The following is a 20126-nucleotide window of genomic DNA, read 5'->3' as shown; positions in this document are numbered from 1 at the left end:
CGTGAGTGGTTCCTCTGGGGGGATGACAAGTCTCCAAAGCCTCAGTCTGCTCCTCACTGCTCCTGTGGTGAGATACAGCCTAGGAGAGCCTCCCACGTCAATCAAAACATGACAATGGGGGAAGGGAGAGGAGCAAAGCCCGGTGCCACCGCAGCAGCCACTACGTGCTCTACTGTCTGGGGCCAAAGTACAACAAGGGACGCCCCTTCAAAGTCTGCTTTCCCAGCCTCGGGCAGCTACTGCAGCAGCCTGCCAGGACCCATGCCTGCACCCCAGCCGCTCCAGGACCAGCAGAGGCATAGTCCTGCGCCCAGCATCCATGCCAGGACAGGTAGCCAGCAGTTTCCGTAACCTTCAAGTCTTTGGCCTAATGAGAACAGCTTTTGGGTGTGATCACAGTAGTTTCTAAGTGCATTTGAAACCTCTGACAAGCTCCCGCATTAGCCCCCATCCCTTTCTCTAGCTTCTTTCTAGTGCCAGGACCATCAGAAAAAGGTATTCAAAAGCACACAAGTCTCGCTGAAAAGCCCCATTTTTCAAGAGCGGCTTAGAGGCCAAGCTGTTACATCAGCTGGGTGTTTTGGAAAGCTTTGCGCTATCCTGCTTTCCATGGCATGAAACACTGCAGTGCAATCGCTTTTAAACAATGCTATTTTCAGGAATCAAAATGGTGATGATTCCACCTGAGAGTCTTTTCAGCACCTCTGTGAGAAGGGGAAACTGAGCCGAGAAAGCATCCGAGAAGTCAAGTGATGCGCCATCGCAAATCTCCAGGAATAAAGCGACGCTAAGGGTTTGGCTTCTGGTAAAATGTGCATTTCTGCCACACTGTAATTCCTTCCCAACCAGTTTTTACTAAGTGTCCTGCATACGGCCTTTGCTCCAGCGACAGGATATCCTTCATTTGTCTGCACAAAAGTGCAGATGAGCACTTCTTCATGTTGTTTCCAAGTCGGCTGATGGGAGGGTCAGCAGGGGCCGAAGCAGCTGCAACAAGTAAAGGAAAGGTAACCATGGCAACCCAAGTTATCTGCATCCTCCATGTATTTCCTTCTCCCCACCCTACATCATATCTTTCCCACCCAAACTTCAAGCCAATAGAACCAGTGACCAGCTGGCAGGATGGGGACTGCAGCAGCGTCTCCTGCACCCAGTGCGTCTTGCTGTGTTTTGGGGCTCACCGCTGCAGGCTGAGGTCATCAAAAAGAGACCGAAAGCGTAGAGAGGGGTAACTTGCAAAAGGCAGAGCTCTCCGCTACTGTAGATGGGGCGCTGGATATGTTGCCTTTGCTCCGGAGTTGCAGATTCATTGATGCTGCTCCTGGTTTTGGCTCTGAGCTGTAACCCTTCCACAGCAGCAACAGCTTCTCCGTCTGCGCCCCACATCAAACCTAGCTACAGTTTTGGCCGGACTTTCCTGGGACTTGATAAATGCAACGCCTGCATTGGGACATCCATTTGCAAGAAATTCTTTAAAGAAGAAATAAGGTCAGAAACTCAGCACAGTAATTTTTAAAGCATTCTGCATAGTAACTTGAAAGTTGCCTGTTAGTATTTCCAAGTATTTTAATGAATGAAAATGCAAAGAGTAACTTAGCACCCGGTTGCCATTACAGCGCCTAGTATTTTAATTAATGTCTATAAGCTGCTGCTTTGTCTCTTTTCTTTTAAAGCCACACAAACATGATCAGACTTCAGCCCTGAATTATAATTTGAAAGCAAGAGTAAAATGCACAACTTTCTGCATAGAGAGTGGCTCCAAAACAATTCAAGGCGGTGATGGGGGAAGGGAAGAGGGAAGGAAGAAATCCGCTTGTTTAGATGTACTGGAAATACTTTATTATAAGCAATTGAGTAAAGGGAAAGGAGGTTTAGCTTTGTATGATCCCAACAGACTATATTAACTACAAACCTATAAACATGCTATATAATTTTGTACCAGGTACACCACCACTAATGTGCTGAATTTCACGTGCGTATTAACTAAGATCAAAAGCGATCTAAACCCACCTGAGGCACGGGGACTTTTGCACATCAGGTTACCTACGCGCTCAAACATAGACGAGGCTAAATTATTAGTGTGCTTTTGGGAGGTTTCTGTGAGAACTTGAAGGCAGAGGCAGAAATTGCATCTGCCTCGAAGTCAATGAGATGTACGCTGTCCAAGCGGTCGTCAGACTGATCCAATCAGTTTTAGGCTCAAAAGCAGAGCATATCTGACAACAGCAGGGAAAATGTTGCCAGTGTGTTTGAGGAGAAAGTTAAAGGCAGTGCTTGGCAGAGGAAGGTTTTATTGGGTCTGATATGATTTATAGAGCCATATGCACTTTCTTTTATAGATATAAAAGCCTGGGGGATAAGAAATGATTATAGTAAAATTGTATTTTTAATGCTATAATGTAAGTAGTATAATATTGGACAAATCACCATTTTTATCTTAAACTATCCTATAAAATGTAGCATAGTAAAACCATAATGGTTTGTCTGGGGTGGACTTGTAATACCAAACATCCATCCTTCCCTTACTGCCACTGGAAAAAGGCAGCTTGTGGCTTTGCTACAGCAGGGCACCCCTTGCCGTGGCACACCGAGGGTCCCAGCCCTCAGCACTTTGCCCTCTTGGCTTTCTGTCTCACCCAGCTCGTGCCGAGGGCGACGCCAGGACGTGCAGCAGGTAAGGCGCAGAGGCATTAAGAAGGGCCAGGCCAGCAGTGCTGGGTTTCTCCCAGCACAGCCCAGGCTCCTGTCCCAAAAAGCAGGATGGATTTGCAGTGTGTTCAGCTGGCTGCTGACACGGGCTGGTGTGGGTCTGCAGGGGCTGGGGGTGCATTCAGGGTATGGCTGCCCTACATTTTATTCTCTGCAGCAGAGCGGCACGGGAGCTGGCTCCTACCCCGTGCCCCAACCTGCTACGGCCCCTTTGCCACTCGCCTGTGCAGGGTTTTTAGGGACCTGCTGGCGGGTGCAAAGCAGCTGCCGCACGTGCGTCTTGTCGCAGGTGCACCGTTTCGGTTACTCCCACTTAGCTGCTGGGGAGGTTGGGGCTGTGCAGCTTCCTTCAGCCCTGCCGAAAATAGTAGTCGCCTTCTGCAGCAAGCAACTGCCTCTGGCTGGCCGGTGGCCAGCTGCATGCTGCACCGGGGCGCGGGAAAGAGGTGCTACGTGAGCGAAAGCAGGAGGCCCCCACGCTGGCTTTCCTCCAGGGGACAGCAGGAAAGGGGTGCGGGTGTGCAGAGGGTCCGAGCGGGGTCTGGGAGTGCAGAGCTGCAAACATGTGGGAGCATGATGCTTCTGCCTCAGGGAAGGTAGGGGGGCTTCCTAAACCAGAGACTTTTTTTTCCTCCTGCAAGCATGCAGTCGGCTTCCCACAAGCAGTGCGGCACACAAATAAGTGATAACATACAGTTCTGCTCTGAGCGCTTCGGAAAGGGTAACTTTTAAAAATGTTTTCCTGAGCAGTCAGCTTCAGGCTTTTCTTTGCAGGGGTTAAACTTGTTCTCCCACTTGATTTCTTGAACAGCCGGGATTTTTTGGCAAGTGGAAGGTTAAACAGGGGAAATTTCAGTGGCACTTATGCTCTTTGATCCACCCCCGTGTACCTTTTCACATGTTCACAAAGGTGGATGGCACTTGGTGCTGCTCTGTGTTAATCCTCATTAGAACATGCTTCATTAATTCTCCATCATTTCCGGGAGCTGTGACATTCATTCACACTCCACTAACGAGTAAGAAGATGTGGGTTTTGTTCCCAGAACGGCTGGTGACTCATCTTGCGCTCTAATGTTCTTTACTTCCCTTATCTTTGCCCAACTTTATCCATCTGTAAATGAGAATACCAACTGTCCTGAGAGCAAAGAGCAGCAAAAGTTTTCGTAAAATATTAGATTTTCAAAACACTGCGAAACTGAGCTGACCAAAACTATTTGCGGACTTCTGCCAACGCTGGTGATGAGCTTTGGCCAAAAGTAAGGGGAAGGAAGTCTGAAAAAGCTGGAATGCTTCAATTTGATGGGTTTTTATACAGCATTTCTTTAGTTTTGGTTTTAAGACTTCACTTATTTAATTTTTTAAAAAATGTAAAACTCCAAATGCAAGCAAAATTATTTTGGCTGAAACAAAATAGTTCATTTCATCCAAGAAAAAAGAAAAACAAGTTTGATTTTCTTCAATGTTTAGTTCTGGGTTGATCTAAAATCTGTAATCTGTGACTCAGTTATTCACACAGATTTTACTGAAAGTCTTAATTAATGCACATTCAGGCCCTTAGCTAAAAGGCTTCATACGAGAGTGAATTATTCTTACAGCACAACTTGATGATGAATCTTGAAAGTATCTAGCAAGTGTGCCAGGCCAGTGCTGCGCTGCCCAGAAATGATGCCAAATACAGAATTGCTGCGGCCCATGCCGGGTTCCCAGGCCCGCGTGGCTCTCCCCCAGGAGCTCTGGGGAGGAAATCGTTCCATCCGCGCTCAAATTAACGCTCAGCCCTGGATTTCACACATCCGTGCGCTGCTTGCATGCTGGAGGCGACACTTTCCTGGTATCTGCCTGACGTGAGCTCCCCTGAGCACACACGCTTGAGCCAAATCACAAGGCACATTTGTGCTTAACTTAAAAAAAAAAAAGAAAGAAAGAGAAACCCAGCCCACAGCCATCTCTTCCCTGTACGTGCCTGGCACGCTGTGCCTGCTTTGCAGATTAGGCACTGGGAGGGGTCGTGATGCACAACAAATCACAGTGAGGCATAGCAATTATTCTCTGCTCTTTAGTCCTAGCTCAAAACCAGACCAAAAAAAACCCCAAAACCAAACAAGATCTTTATTTTCATGTCAGATGCCCTAATCGTAGGGAAGCTTCAAGTTCATATTGGGCAAAACACCCAAATGACCAAAAATGCCTGAACCCCCCAACCTACTCACGCAAGGGGCCAGGCTTCTCCACTTCTGGTCATCCTGCATCTCCACAGCAAATTTTTTGAAGGAGGCACATGGCTAGAGCCGAAAGCCAAAGCAGGACAAGCACTAGCATCTCAGGGAGACTGGCTTTCCCCCACTCTGGGCATCCGTGCGTGCCCCAGAGCTGAGCTGCACAGGGTCCGTGGTGGGGAAGGGGAGCGAGGCACTGCCTTCAAGAGGGATTGTGGGGAGGAGGCTGGTCGGTCTCTGATCATGGAGGGTGGCTAGCATTGCTGAATTGGTTATTTGCCTGAAATCAGAGGAAATTAATCCCCCCGAAATTTCTCTGTGCTGATTTCCCAACTGGAAGTCAAAAGGAAAGATCGGCTTCAGCTTTCAGATATGTTAATGTCTTTTCATCTAACTCCAGCTAGCTGATCCTGCAGGGAACCTCTTGCCTCTCCTTTTTCACTTCTGAGCTATCAGCTTTAATTTATGGTGAGATTAAATTAGAACGTGCTTTCTTGCGCACATAGGCGAGGAGGTTAGGGCACGAGGTTTTAGAGGCAGCGAATGCGTGATGTTGGCCAAACCAAAGGTCAGAGTTCAGCCACTTTCCCAGAGCAGGTTACAGACATACTCACAAAACAGGCACCGCGCTCCTCAGCTCCTGCGTGTGCGACGCGTGTGTGGGCAGGGCTGAGGGGGCTGCCGAAACAAAAAAAAATCGTCACAGCCTAATTACCCGGCCCATATGCTCCCCTCCTGTGCCTGTGTAGGGGGAGCAAATCAGTGCAAGGTCTCCATGGCTACGGTGGTGCCACACGCCCAGGGCCCCCCATGCCCCCCTCACACCCCAAACTCTGCCACGGCCTGGGGAGGTCATTCATCCCGGCTGCTGAAATACAGCCAGTGACATTGAGGGGGGGCCTGTCAACCCTAGTACTGAGTAAGGCCACCACCTCAAAACAAAAGGTCATTTTGGTATTCCCAAATACATTTATTGTCAGGAGGCTTTGTTTTGCAGGGTCCCTTAAAATGTTGAGTAATCCTTTTTTTGGGTCCCTTTCTCTGGGATTAAACAAATTTAAAAACTCTAGGGATTCCCCGCAAACTGAGACCCTGCAGCCCTCTCCCTTCCCTGCCTCTCTCTACGTGGCCCAAAAGACCCCATTTGGGCATTTCGCCTCTGGCCCCATGGCACTGTTCATGACAAGGGATGGTTTAAGTAAGTGGGAAGGAAAGATGGACATTTTTTCCAAAGCGCGTTTCCTTGGCCGATGTCTTCGGCCCACTTGCCTCACCCCGGTGCCCGGGGCTGCTGGCCCGTGGCCGCTCAGCCTTTGCCGCACGACGGCAGAAAGCCCCTGGGGCCGGTGTGTGGCGAAGCAACCGCGGTGGTGCTGGCGCTGTGCGGGTGTCCGTGTGGCTTGTTAACCCGCTCTCCGTGGGGCTCTCGTTTTGGTTTGGCAGGTTTGACACCTGGCTTTCTTCTCATTTAAAGCTGCCCCCCAGCTACCTGCTCAGCTACTCAGGCAACTACACTGATGATGCCAAGAGCTGGCGACTGGTTGACATCACCCGGCTGACCTCCAAGTACCGGCACGACCGGGCCGACAAGCGCATCTGCACCTCCCTGCTGAAGACGAAGACCTGCAGCCTGGAGCGCGCCCTGCGCCGCACGCACCGCTTCCAGAAGTGGCTGCGGGCCAAGCGCCTCACCCCCGACCTGGTCCAGGTCCGTGCCCCGTGGCCTCTGTGCCCCACACCGGCGGGGGGAGTGGGCAGAGGGAGCCCTGGGGGGTGCTGCGTGGTTGTGCGGGGGGGGAAAAGGGTCTGCAGGAGACATGGCTGCAACTTGCTGGGTGGAGGGCGATTCTGGGCGATAGCTGGCCCTCTCTCTCCTGCCCTGGCTGGTGGAGAGGGGGCAGCCCCATGTTCCCTCAGCCAAGCCTGCCCACCACAAGGGAGAAGCAAAATGAAGGCTCCAATGGGAAGAAAAGCGCCATGGCCCGGGGCCAAGCCTCGCAGCCATAGGTAACACCGCAGCACAGCCTGGCCAGGGCTGGGGCTTGGCACCGGCTCCCACCTCCTCATGCAGGCTGTAGGCCCATGGAAAGCCATAGCGCCCGATGGCTTCGGGCACAGTGATAACATACGGCCATGCACACAAACACGGCGACAGCCCAAGCAGGGATATTTCTGCCCGTTTTTTTCTAGTTTTCCATCATGTTTCAACGCGAGCAGCACGGGTGGTCAGAGCCGGAGCCTCGATTCCTCATCCACCTGCCGTCTATAGCAAATGATCTCAGGCACGAGGAAGCGCGCTGCCCTTTCTGTTGCAGTCCTGGGGTGTCACAGGCAAAGCCAGGACAGGCGCGCTGCGGGGGGGGTCATGGCCACCAGGCAGACGGGTGGCCGTGGCATGGAGAGAGGGACGCGCAGGCAGGGCTGGAGGGGCAGAGTGGGCAGGGTCCAGAGGAGAGCTGGTATCTGAGGGCTGCCTGCACCGAGGGATGCCACGGCCAGCCAGGGACAGTCACCAGGCACACTAGTGTGTTTTGCAGCATCTGGCTTGCATCTGAGAGCAAAAGTCCCCTCCCTAAATGCACACACATCCCCCCAGCCCATCCAAACAACAGCAAAGCATTGCGATACCCAATGGCAAGGGCCAGGGTGGAGGCTGGATATACTCTAAACAAGACCTTGAGAGGCAAAGAAGGATTATTCCAGTACTTCTCCCCACTTCCAAGAGAGAAGTGGCTGTGAAAAAGGGACTTCCTTTTTTTTTTCTATAAAGGCAACTGCTTCCTCCTGCCTGCACACTGCCGCATCTGCTTGGCTTTGCTGAGTGCTAAAGATATGGTGCTTTAGTTTTTCTGCTTCTGTTACCCCATGGAGCAGCACGCCTGAGGAGGGAGAGTGGGAGACCCCATGCTGCAGCAGCAGGAGCAGCGCTGGGGCTAGTGCCTGAGCTGCTGCGAGGCAGACTCACCCGAGTCACTGACAGCCCCACATGGCAGGTCACCCTGAAGCCAGCACCCTCCCTCCCGTGGGGGTGAGGTGCAGGATGACACGTGCCAGGCAGGGAAAAATTCTTTGGAGCAAAGCTGCTCTGTACTTTGTCGAGTAACCTTGGGAGAGGGGGTAGAGAGAGGGGGCAGATAGGCATCACTTCCCCTCAGAGCATCCCTCACCTGAGCTTGTGGGCTGTGGGCAGGGACACCTCCTCCCAGGGCGGCAGGCAGCAGCTTCCCAGGCACCCACCGGCCATCGCTGTCCCCCAAGGCAGCATTGCAGGGGGCTGCAGGAGGGCAAGGCGGGGTGCCAGGCCCTCTGGCATTGCTGGAGCATCCAACGGGTTTGTGCAAAACGGTATTGCCTCCACAGCAGTGCTATGTGAAACAGGAGGAGTTGAGAGCTTAAAACTTCCATTTGCTGGGTGAAAAAGTAACTGGAGAAATGTAGCTCTGTGGTATCTCAGATCTGCTGCACAGCTAAGTCATTAGCTGAGCCCAAATCCTTCTCCTTAAAAGGCTCTTAATGAGCTGTACAGCTTTCCCTACCCTGTCCTCTCTGAAACTGAATCCCTAGCTGAGCTGGCTGGGTCGCGTACACATGCACACCCATATGCATGCACACATGCACACCCATGCATGGACACACACACACACACACACACACATGCATGCACACACTCACACATGCACACGCAGCACCATGTGGAGACTCTGGCTGGGGCACCCCGGCCTTGCACCTATCCAGTTTCTCCCAGGTGCTTGAATTTCCCTGTGCAGCATTGGGAAGCAGAGCTGACCCCGCCTCTGGGGCGCCTCTGAAGCAAGCTTGGGGGCCAGCCTGGGGGGATGCGCCCAGGGACAAACTCCCTGGGACATTTCAGCAACCCCTGCAGTTTTTTAGTTGGAGAGGGCACAGGAGGCTGCAGGGAGGCCCAGACCTTTGCACACCAGCCTCAGGATTGCTCCGCTCGTGTTTTCATCGTTCTTTGGTTCTGTAAATCAAGCAGAGAAACCTAAACTGGGACGTAAATCCCTGCTAACAGCATATAGACTTGAATACACAGAGGAGCACAGGAACCCAGAGGCCCTGTGGCCTACCCACCCCCCCGCCTCCAAATTTCTGCAGCAATCACTATTTAAGATCAGGCACGTGCTCTGCAAAATGGCTGCTGGTCTCATAGCGGTCTGAATTGAAAAATAGCCTGTGGCAACAACATTTCAGTCACACAGTATGTGTGAGTTTGTACATGAGACCCTCCTCAGCCCCCAGCCCTGTTGTATGGGCCACCACAGGTTACAGGGTGACCCCCCAAGCCGTCCAGCCCTGCAGAGCCGGGGATCCCCTTCCTCTCTGCCCACCCCACCTGCCCTCCTCAGAGCCGAAACCCCCGGGAGCGCCTCTGCCTGCACCCCAGCCCAGCACCGCTGCCCCTCTGCAGTGGTGGCTGGGCAAAACCGTGTTGGTAACCCAGCACGAGCCATCAGAGGGGAGTTTCTTGGGGGTACCATATGTCACTGCAAAAGCTCTTCTGGCTTTTTTTTGCCCCCTCTCTCTTTTCAGAGGTGTTTAACAGCACACTGCTGTTGATGCCTAACATGATGCCCACCCTGGTTCACAAAGCCGCGGCCACCGTGTGTCTGTACTCCCCTCCCCACAGTTTTTCCTATATAGCAGCGCCAACGAAAGCTAATGGGCTCAAGTAGTTTTGTCTTATAGAGCAGAGAATTACGACAAACTGTAATGTGCTTGAATCAAAATGACAGACCATGAAGTAATGTTTTTTCACTTTACGCTGCCTGCCCTGCCTGACCCAACTATCAGCTGAGCTGCCTGCCACAGTGATTATTTCACCCGCCACAATGAAAATCTTTATTGGATGCAGCAAATTCTTCAGTGTTAAAATCCGGCCCGCCTTGGAGATGAGCAGGGTTTAGCTGGGGCTCAGCCTGCCCAGTAGCCCCAGCCACCCACTGCTTCGCCCAGGAGCTCATCACCTCAAACCGCGCCACATGCTTTTCCTGTTGGAGGGGAAGACTCAAAAAAAGCAGGCTAGTTTCAGCACAGATTGCCTGCAGGGCAAATTTACAGCCCTGCCTACAAAGCACAGCCTAGAACATGCTGAAGGCAGACAGACAAAAGCAGTACCAAGGTGAAAAGCCAGCAATTTTCAGCCCCTCTCTCTAGGATGTACTGGTTGAAACTATCAACCAGCACCTCTGCCACCCTCGGCAGATGTGCCGGCACCGTGCCTGTGTGGCCAGTATGCATCACTTTGCTCACAGCGCATAGATAGCAGCTTGCTGATCCGGCAGCTGGTCCAGCCTGGGGAAGGACGGGCGTTACCAGGCTCCCAGAGCCACCTCCCAGACCTGCTGCCTCTTTGACCCTGCATCTCACCATCAGAGACGTTCTTCGGTAAATCTGCTGGCGCCAACCGCATCCGACCTCCCGATGGAGAAGGAAGATAGCAGCAGTGCCTGCAGTGGAGACGAGCCCCATAGCTTCACAGAGCCTCCTCAGTTTCTCTCTTTTGGGGGTGAACAAAGTGGCCAGGAGCTGCAGGTGCTTTGACACCTATATCCAAATGTTTCCTTCTGGATCCCACCCCAAACTTGGTCATTTGGTGAAGCTGCACCCAGGCGGCGGCGCGTGGGGCAGGAGGTGGCTGTGCTCCTGATCTGTGCCATGCCTCCTTGGGCTGGCTGAAGGGAAAGCAGAGCGAGGAGAAGTTGTCTTCCAGAGGTTGTCTTTACATGAGGGTCAATTCTGGGTACATCCACACTATATACGCATACATATGCATGCATGGGAGTTTAAAACGCATCACACACTGTGCAGTAGAAAAAAAAAATCACAGCTGAGTGGAGGTAGGCCTTGCAGGATCTACTTACTACCAGATATAAAAATGTGGGTGTTTAATCAAAGTAAATAAGAAGCTTTCCATATCAGTCACAAACAATATGTCAGGCTGTCTGTCAGGTCTTATTCTCTGGGGTGATAAGACGCTGCAAAGGACTTAAGATATTTTCAGATAAATCAGTATCATCTCCAGTGTTTCGAGTATGTGTTCTTCAGATTTTTCTTCCATCGACAGTTTTTGTCTGACAGTTTTACACTCGGGCTCCTTTTCTGCTGTAGGGACATTTCCATCAGTCTGCTGGAAGGGGAGGCCCCACTCTGCCAAAACACTCGAGCAGGTGCTGAACTTTACGCTTTTGAATAGCTCTGCCGAGATCAAAAGGCCCCACTGTCCAGCTTTGGTGTATCGGGGCTTCATTAAATCATAGGAAGCTGCACTGATGGTTGATATAACATGGCAGCACCCAGCCCTGCTCCTCCGCTCCCACACTGCCGCTGGTATGCCTGAAATGGTTCCTCGGGAAACGAGCAGCCGTGACCACTGCGTGCAGCACATGTCCATGTCTGCATTAATAGGGTGAGCTCTGACCTTGGAAAAAATCCTAATTACAACTTTCACGCACTCTCTGCCACCATGATTTCTGTTCCTACTGTATACTCTTAAGGGTCTCAGCTTTTGCATTGCAAAGTCCTGGGGACAGCAAGGCTTTCTAACTTTGGCTGCAAATATTTGCATACACACCGAGCTGAAAGAGACTTTCTGCACCATTTAGCTCTTCTTTAACACAGCTCTCTTCTGCTCATTTTTTCTCACTTCTCCTCCAAAGGGAAAGTGACAGAGTCAGCCACAATGTGCCTGCAAGTGCTGCGAGACAGAAATCCATAACCTTCCCTTCCCCCTGCTCCTTCTATAGTGTTAGATAATTAGTTGAAAAAAATATTTCCTTGATAAGGCTACACCAGAGGAGAGGAGTGTACGAAGACCTATAACTGGAACTGGGGACAATGATTTTTGACAAATGTTTTATTCTCTTGGGGAAAGAAATGGTTTTTCAGTTGTTGCGTAACAACACTCCAGTTGGAGTTGAGTTTTTCAGGAAGTTTTGGCCAGCTGTTGGCATTCAGGGCTTGTTTCATGCAACTGATGGCCAAGGAGGGGGTGGTTGGGACCTCACTGAGGCTGGCAGGGAGGCAGAGGAGGGGACGTGGGAAGTCCAGTCGCCCCTTTCCACCTGCCCCCGGGACAGTGGCACGCTACTTCTTCCCTTGTTTCTTCATTTCTTTGTTGTGGCTGGGTAATTCAGTGGTTTATGCCAAATGAACAGCTCGCGCAGGAAGGGCTGAGAGAGACCTACCTCAGAGTTACCAAATGACTTGAGGAGATCCTGAGTCAAATCTTTGCTCTCAGCGTGAAGAATGGCAGGGAGCAATGTGAGCTCCAGTGCCCTTTCCTCTGAAGCATATTTCCCAGTCATCAAATTAGAAAGAAAACCCGAAAGAGTCAATTTGGCTACTCAGATCATTTGGAAGAAAAAGCCTTAGCAAAAACCTGATTCCCTTCCCCAGCAGAGGCATGGCAGGGCAGCGTTTCGGTGTCACTATGGGCAGCTCTCCGTACATCCACTCTCCTTGGCTATTAAGGAAGACTGACATCAAAACAAAGGTCTTTTTTGACTATGACGGTATAAATATCTATGCCATTTTTCCCAGCCATAGATTTCTTGTGCAATTTTACAAGCCAAACCTCCAAATCTGAAAGGTGAAATACAGTGATGATTGACTCCACTAGCCCAACAGTTCTTTATTTGTTGCTGGTTTTTACAAAAAATATGCACAGGCTATTCAAATTTGGTTTTGATAGTTAATGCACAAGTTTATCAGCAAGAGAATATATCCTGAGCTTGTACCCACATACAGTGTTTATTTACACTTTTAAAGCATGTTTACTGACCTTAGCAAATAATAGTATTTCCAAGAAAGCTGCTCGTAGGTTAAGCAAATACCGAAGCGATCTGAAGACATTATTTAACGAGGGAAGTGACTCACCAGCTTAACGGCAGGGAGGCCTCCACCAGCGAGCCAGGATGCCAGGGCTGGAAACCCGGGCGAGGGAGGAGGCTTGCTGGCACGGAGCAACGTGGCGCCGCGCAGTCGGGAGGAAATGGGGTTTGCAGCCTCCGCGGCTGTGCCGCGAAGTCTGGGTGCCATTTTGGAAACCTGAGTTGTGAACAGGCATTTTTGGATGGCACGGGGTTTTTTCCTAGGAGGAGTTTACTCTAGAGATCCCTCCGTGTGCCTGTACCCACCAGCAGCTGTGCCGCAGGGAGCAGAGGCACGGTGGGCACAGCACAGAGGTGCCCGTACCCCTGGCATGAGCCAAGCACATTGCAACATCTCAGGATGGAAAATAAACACCTTTGTCGTGTTTTGCCCTCCCACCAGGGCCTGTCTAGCCCAATGCTGCGCTGCCCATCCCAGCGTCTCCTGGACAGGATAGTGCGACGCTACGCTGAGGTGCCAGACGCTGGCAGCATCTACATGGACCACCTCACCGACCGGGACAAACTGCGCCTCCTGTACACTCTGTCAGTGAATTCACATCCCATCTTGTTACAGGTACATACCACTTCACCCCAGCTTGAAACACCACCCCATAGCCCCTTGCAAGTGAACTCTCGCATGAGACGTGCACCAGTCCTCAGCTGCAGAGAAGTCCCAGCCCTACCCTTTGGCAAGCTCCCTAGCCTTCATAAAGTGAGTTTCTTCTATGGAGTCGGATGGCTGAAGTCAGGCAGACTCCTGCGGTGCTCCTTGCATCAGCCTGTGAAGTTGTGGAGAGATACAGATGCCCAGCCCCTTAAATAAATCAGAACCCAGACAAGTTATTGCACTAGCACACTGTGAAAGCCAGGGTTTTACACGTCCCCAGTACTTCACAGTGTTATGTCTGCATTGCTAATATATTACTTAAAATCACAGACTGTTTATGAAAGAGAAAGAACATGCTTTAGCATGGGAGAACCAAGACGCAGCATTGAGGTTGGACATGGACTTGGGGAGCACTGATTCCCCAGGCTCCATGTGCCAGCGCTGTTTTTTCCATTTACATGTCACTGGTAACTAGCTCCATCATAGCAAAGTGCAGCTTTGCAGAGGTGGTTGGTGAAAACTCTGGGAGGGGAGAAGACTCTGGGAGTCTCCCGGGGGTCATTCAGCCACCCTGGCCATGGCTTGCTAGGACACGAGGCTGCGGCTCTCAGCACTGTAAAGATATGGGAATGCAGCTTAAAGAGGTGAGAAAAATATGCTGAAGAGAAATGGCTTGATTTTATATGGATACCCAAAAGCCTTCACAGCAGAAGGGAGAAGCAACCTTAAACATGAAACTGGACAGGTTCATAACTGGGTAGACAGATAAGTTATAATGTAAATGGCAGAAAGCTCTGTGTTGGCATGGCTCAGCAGTCATGCGGTTTGGTTTCCAACTGGGATAACTGCGCTGCTAACATGACCTGCAGTGATGCAGGGAGCCCAGCCCAGGTGTCCCCACTGTTGCAAACACCCAGCACTTCTGTCCCTGAGACTGCAAAGTCTCTTACAAAACAGCCAGGCAGTTCTTACAAATTAGCGAAAACTGCTTTAGCCCCACCTCACCTCCAGGCTGTGACTTCAGCTATGCAGTGCTCATGAGGGACCCATCAAAGGCTCCATAAAGACACCTAAAATTAGCTCTTCTATGGCTAAAATTTTCATGAATTTGAAATCTATTATTATCTTGGACTTCCAAGTTAGTCTCCCTCATGGAATAAGTCTTGAAATATCATATTCTTCTTCCTTAATTAAAAAAAAGGAAAAAAAAAAAAAAAAAAAAGCAGCAGCATAGCTACTCCAGGACGGAGCAGCACCTTCCCCAGCTGCTGGGGCAGGCTGGGGTGAGGAAGGGTTGTGGGCTGCTTTAGAAAGCAAACCACGACACTGGCGCTGCTGCTTGAAGCCGGCCAGGGCACTTGAAAGCCCTCTGGGAGGGAGGTGGGTCCATGGGCAGAGCACAGTGTCCAGAGGGCAGGGGCAATCCCCCTGTTCCCGCTCTCTCCGGCAGATCTTCCCTGACGTGGAGGGATGGCCCTTCCCACGGTACCTGGGCTCCTGCGGGCGGCTGGTGGTCAGCGCCAGCACCCGGCCCCTGCGTGACTTCTACGACGCGGCCCCCGAGGTGGCTGCCGACCTGGCCCTCCAGCTCCTCGCCGTCCTCCGCTCCATGGGCACCAACGACCTCAACTATTTCTTCTACTTCACCCACGTGGATGCTGGCACCTTCGGCGTATTTAGTAACGGGCATCTGTTCATCCGGGATGCCAGCACGCTGGGGATCATCGACAAGGAGGAAGGTACTCAGCAGGCTCCGTGGCTGCGCATCTGTCGCAGGAGGGCTCAGCAAGGCAGGGGAAACAAATCTTTCACCAGCTACGCTTGGCTCTGCTGCTGATGGTTTTTTTTAATCAACCAAACATCACTGCTAAATTAAATAATGAAAAGTTCACGGAGAGATTTACCGACAGCAAAAGCATCAGTAGCTCCTGCCATCCTGGCTCTGAGTCCGGAAGGCGACAGGCGTTTTGTTTGTGCAGTCAGTGGTTTGGTGACCGACCATGGGTGCTTACGCCCTGCCCAGCCCCCTCCGTGTCTGGCAGCAGCATTCAACGTGCACGGTGCTGAACGCTCTCATTTGAAGTCTCCCTAAATCACCTCTTTTAAAACTTTTGCCACGCAAATGTCAATATTTGCAAGTAGAAATTTCATAACTTCATTTGTTTTAAGTATTGGGTCAAATCAGACTCTCTTTAGGTGCATTTATCACATTAACTAATAATCACTATTATAACAACAAAATCCCCCTTTTGTCATTTTTACATAAAATCAAGAGTTACTGCTCACTTTTCACAGGTTACATTGGTCTACTCCTGGAAGCAGAGCTAGTCCAAGACTATTCCTCCACTAATTTAACAATTTCATTTTGAATGTTCAAATTTTCAAAAGGCCTTTGCTCAGCTCATACGTTCAGCTGACTAAATCTCAAATACTCAGAAGCGGCTGTCAGAGAATTTTCCACTGGGTTTCTTTTTCTTGTCCCAAGAGCTATTACAGTTGACTTGACTCCAGCTAGATGAGCTGTTGATGCAATTTAATGATTTTCGGTAACATGGAGAAATTATGGGTTTGGCTATTTGTGGTAGTTTTTGTAGGAACTCCACATTTTAGGTTAGCACTCCAGTTCTTCTCGCTTTTTCTGCATCAGTTTGACTCGACAGACTCCTCTCCACTTCCTCTGTCAGGCAGTTCTGCAGAGCTCTGTCATTCAGAAAAATAAATATATTTCAGGAGTGAGAAAATTGGCCCATATACAGCTACAGCACAGAGTGCTTTATGGTGAAAGATAGCCGTATCCTTTAGATAGTAACAAACCCCATATTGATACAGAGGTACAGACATATGTGATTATCCAAGATTTCGCTACCGTGCTTCTAACAACTGGTTTAATTGTCTCTAACAGGGAGCCAAATGATTGACAGCCAGCAGGAGTATAAAGATATATTTAGCTGTTTGACTGTAGACTGCCAGTCTGCATTTGTGTCCTGTAACTCCATCAGAGAGAAGCACAGCCTCGTCATGGTGTGTCAAGAGCTTTTGCCTAAGCTCCTGAAGGGGAAATTCCTGCAACCCGTGCAGGAGAAAATAGACAGCTTCCTGCAGCACTGCGCCGACGGCCTCACCGATGACCAGGGCGTCAACGAGGCAGTTGCAAAGCTGGCAGAGCTCCTGAAACCTCTGCGGTCTTGCGATTCCCGTTTTGCCTACCGCTACCCTGACTGCAAATACAGTGACAAATACTAAGGGCTTCGGAGGAGGGGTCCCCCAGGAAGGACTGGGGCAGTGTCAGCCCGCTGCCAGCACGGGAAACAAGAAGGAACCAGGGCAGCTGGAAAGAGCTGCACCAAATCTGGGGCTTCCTCATCGAGGTGGAAGAGGAGGGAGCAGAGTGCACATGGGATTTATTGTTCATCTCCCAGAGATGCATTTGTTACACGGGATGTTAGACATGATGTAAGGCTTATGGATTATTGGCATTATCGTGAGTGACAGGGGCTACAGGATTAATAAATCTTATTCACGTACTTTGGCCTTGGAAGAGTTTTCCATGCCATCCGTTAAAAAGAAACCATCTGAAGGCAGCACACTCTCAACTAGCTAGACAGAGGAACTTTATTACCAAGAAAGTCTTTCTGATTGAGATGCTATATACATAATGTGGGATGGATGGAAGCATTTAAGACTTTCCTTGTGGGGATTTTAAAATCATAGATAAACTGAACCACCAGATCAGTTCCGTACCATCACCCATGACAGATCACTTTTTGATAAAATATTTAAATTTTATTACTTTTATGGCACACAGAACAGAAAAACGCAATCAACAGCATTAAAAAGCTGAAAGGTCCCATGTCTCTTGAGACTTAATTTCTCTAATCCCCCAATATAATTACTTTTAGCCTTTCCCAAGTTGACGGGCAGTAATTGGAGGCTAATAAACGTTCTTGGTTTAAGATCAGAAAAAACCCAGCTCTGGGATGTGATTGTCCAGTAGATACTTTCACACTTCTGTCTGTAAAGAAAACTGAAGGAACTATTTGAACAAAATCATTTAAATGGGAAAATTACCTTAAGAAGAGAAACAACACAGGCAGAGGATGAGAGATTAGTTTACCCTGAGCCCAATGAGGCTTGCTGAACACTCAGTACTGGAGTGTAGGTGCTGGGGTACCCCCCAAGAGCTGGGGAGGTCTAACTCCTGACCAGCAAGAGGTACAGCCATCCTCATCCATTTTCCTTTCAAAGGAGGAATCAGTAAGCCAGTCCCCAAAGGAGTGACTCAGGCACCTAAAATTTGGGGCGGTGGACTCTTGTTTTCACAGCAGTGGCCAACCCAGGGCTAAATGTAGGTGCCTCATTTTGTTGGGGGAGGTTGCAAAAGTTGCAGGGTTGCAAAACACAACTTTCTCATCCAGCATCTGTCAGTCCCCAACCCATGTGGGGCATCAGAGGCCCACACCAAACCTTTCCTGATGTCTAGGGGACTGCCAGACCTCACCTGGGTTTGAGGCTTTCTCCTGGGATCCAGGTGCGCAGGAGTCACCAAGCAAATTTGATGGAGCTGAGTCAGAAACTAGACTTTCTGGATCCGCCATAAGTATTTTCATCACGGAAACAGTCTTCCTTTAGCCATGGTTCAAAAAAGAAATCAGTAACCACATAAAAGCAGAAAAAGATGTGAGTGCATTTGCATTGCTAATCATTGTACGGAGTTACTGGGAGCAGGAATGCAAGTCAGGGTTTTGTGTTGGCTGTGGAGGGGCTCTGTGTGCGCAGAGCACCTGGCCTAGGCTTAAAGTCAGGTGCTGCGGACAGATTAGGCGTCCAAAACCACACACAGGTCTGACACTAGGAAAATCTGACCCAGGACATTTATCTTATCTTTCCTCCTAGCATAAAGTATCAAGTACACCTTTCACCTCTCAAGAAGTAGAAACACTGAAAATAATTTGTAGGTAAATTTAGCTCCAGGCCCAGATGGTCCGACAGCAAAATTGTTTAAATATACAGCCTAAGCTACGGCTACAACCCTCTTTCTTGATTTCAGTCTATTTCTACATCATGGCTCTGTTCCAGTAAGAAAAACATGTCCTTCGCTGAGATCCATAAGGCTGACTAAAAATCTGTTTTCAACAGTTTTTCTTGAATCTGTCTGCATCTCCGATCTCTTGGTCTGTGATTTTACCTGATAGCTGGGTGTTAGTCTCAGGCCCCTTCCCTCCAGCGGGTCCTCCCTCCGCAGTGCTGGATGTCGGCCGCCTCGCGCCGGGCAGGAGGAGCCCCCACTTCGCCACCGCTCTCGGTAGGGTCAGCGGTGAGGTGCTGCCCGCCCTGGGATGCGAACTGCCGGCGTCCTCTCAGTGCTGGAGGGCAGCTTCTTCATGCAGTTGTAACTAAAAGCGCGCACAGCAAAATGCCCAAAAAGTGCTAAGATGAAGAACTGGCCTGGTCCGCCCATGTCCCAGCAGAGATGATTTCCAAGCCGGGGTCCGCAGAGAGGTCTTTGCAGCTGCTCCGTGACTCAGGCTGGCCTCTGTTACAGTGCTTTCTGGTTTACCAATGGCTTGACTTGCATCGAAAGGAGGAGCAGCCCTTGCAACAGGGCTCCACACTGGGTTCACTCCTCTTGCATGTGTCCTGGGCATTTTTATTTTCACCATACACATTTTTCTTTTGGAAATGAGCTTTTCATCTACTGTACAGCTCTGTGCAAAATGTCTTCTGGGCAGTGGAGCATCTCTCTGCTATTAAACCAGCCCAGGGAAATGCAGAAGGGATGCATGTGCTCAGCACCATAGAGAATGGCGGGAGCAAGCCCAGATCTCTCAGGTCTAATCCAGCATTGGGCAAAAGTACTAGAGGTGTCACACAAGCTTCGGCTGGGCCCTAATAACTCATAATCCTAAAATGCTGGGTGTAAGAAACAGAAGAGTCGTGGTCTTACTTTGCTGCTTGGACTCAGCTGGCAAGACTGCAGCAGAAGTCTTGAGGCATGTGGCATCTATTTTTACACGGCTTGAATCAAAGTTGTTGAAGCTGAGAGGAGTCTCCCCACTGCTTTCAATAGACTTCGATATGAATTTAAATAAAAAAACCCATGATTAAAAATAACAGAATCATGGATTTAAAAATTATTAAAGTGTTGGGAGCTGTGTTCACCACCAGTTTCTCTTCAGATTACAAAGGCCAGGCTCATGTAAGACTGACTAATATGCCAGCCATAAAATCAGTCCATGGCTCAGAGAACAATAATTTTCCTAAACTAAATCTCATTTCCCTGTATTTCCCTGGCCTTTTTTTTTTTTCATTGCCAATTTTTTCTCTTAATATTTTCCTTTTTCTTGGCAGTCAGACCCTGGAACCAGTGCCCACCCTGTCTGCCAGATCCAGTCAAGCCTTGAAATGCTAGTAGGCCAAGCTCCAAAAGGATGTGAAATTAATTTATAAATGGCAATTATTTTAAACCTAATCCTTCCCAAAAGAACTCTCAAGCAATTTTTTCCTCTCTGCGTACAAGTTATTTCTGACGGTGGCTTTGTGTGAGCCTTTGCAAACTGTTCCTGGTAACAACTTAAAATGTTTCCGCAGCAGGACAAGGGTGGCAGAAGTCTTCCACCAGTCTCACAGTCAGCCTCAGTGCTTCCTTTATCTGTGGGTAGTTTACAGCTGCCTTTAGGTCCAGCTGTTTATTGGGTGTCTCTC

The 20126-nt window shown here is 49.9% G+C and overlaps 1 protein-coding gene across 1 annotated transcript; it reads left to right on the top strand.

Annotated features, from left to right (window-relative positions):
• The first annotated feature begins 1120 nt into the window (after positions 1-1120).
• Positions 1121-19126, top strand: DIPK2B (divergent protein kinase domain 2B). The gene is made up of 5 exons (XM_082303717.1): positions 1121-1488; positions 6369-6633; positions 13218-13391; positions 14875-15163; positions 16327-19126. Exons 1-5 carry the CDS (start codon positions 1265-1267, stop codon positions 16665-16667), a joined length of 1293 nt encoding a protein of 430 aa, XP_082159843.1. The 5' UTR covers positions 1121-1264; the 3' UTR covers positions 16668-19126.
• Positions 19127-20126: the final 1000 nt, after the last annotated feature.

This window comes from Platalea leucorodia (assembly GCF_965183815.1).
Source record: "Platalea leucorodia genome assembly, chromosome: 2".
Lineage (NCBI taxonomy): Eukaryota > Metazoa > Chordata > Aves > Pelecaniformes > Threskiornithidae > Platalea > Platalea leucorodia.
The sequence above is the reverse complement of the archived record's forward strand: the minus strand, read 5'-3'. Positions and strand labels throughout refer to the sequence as shown.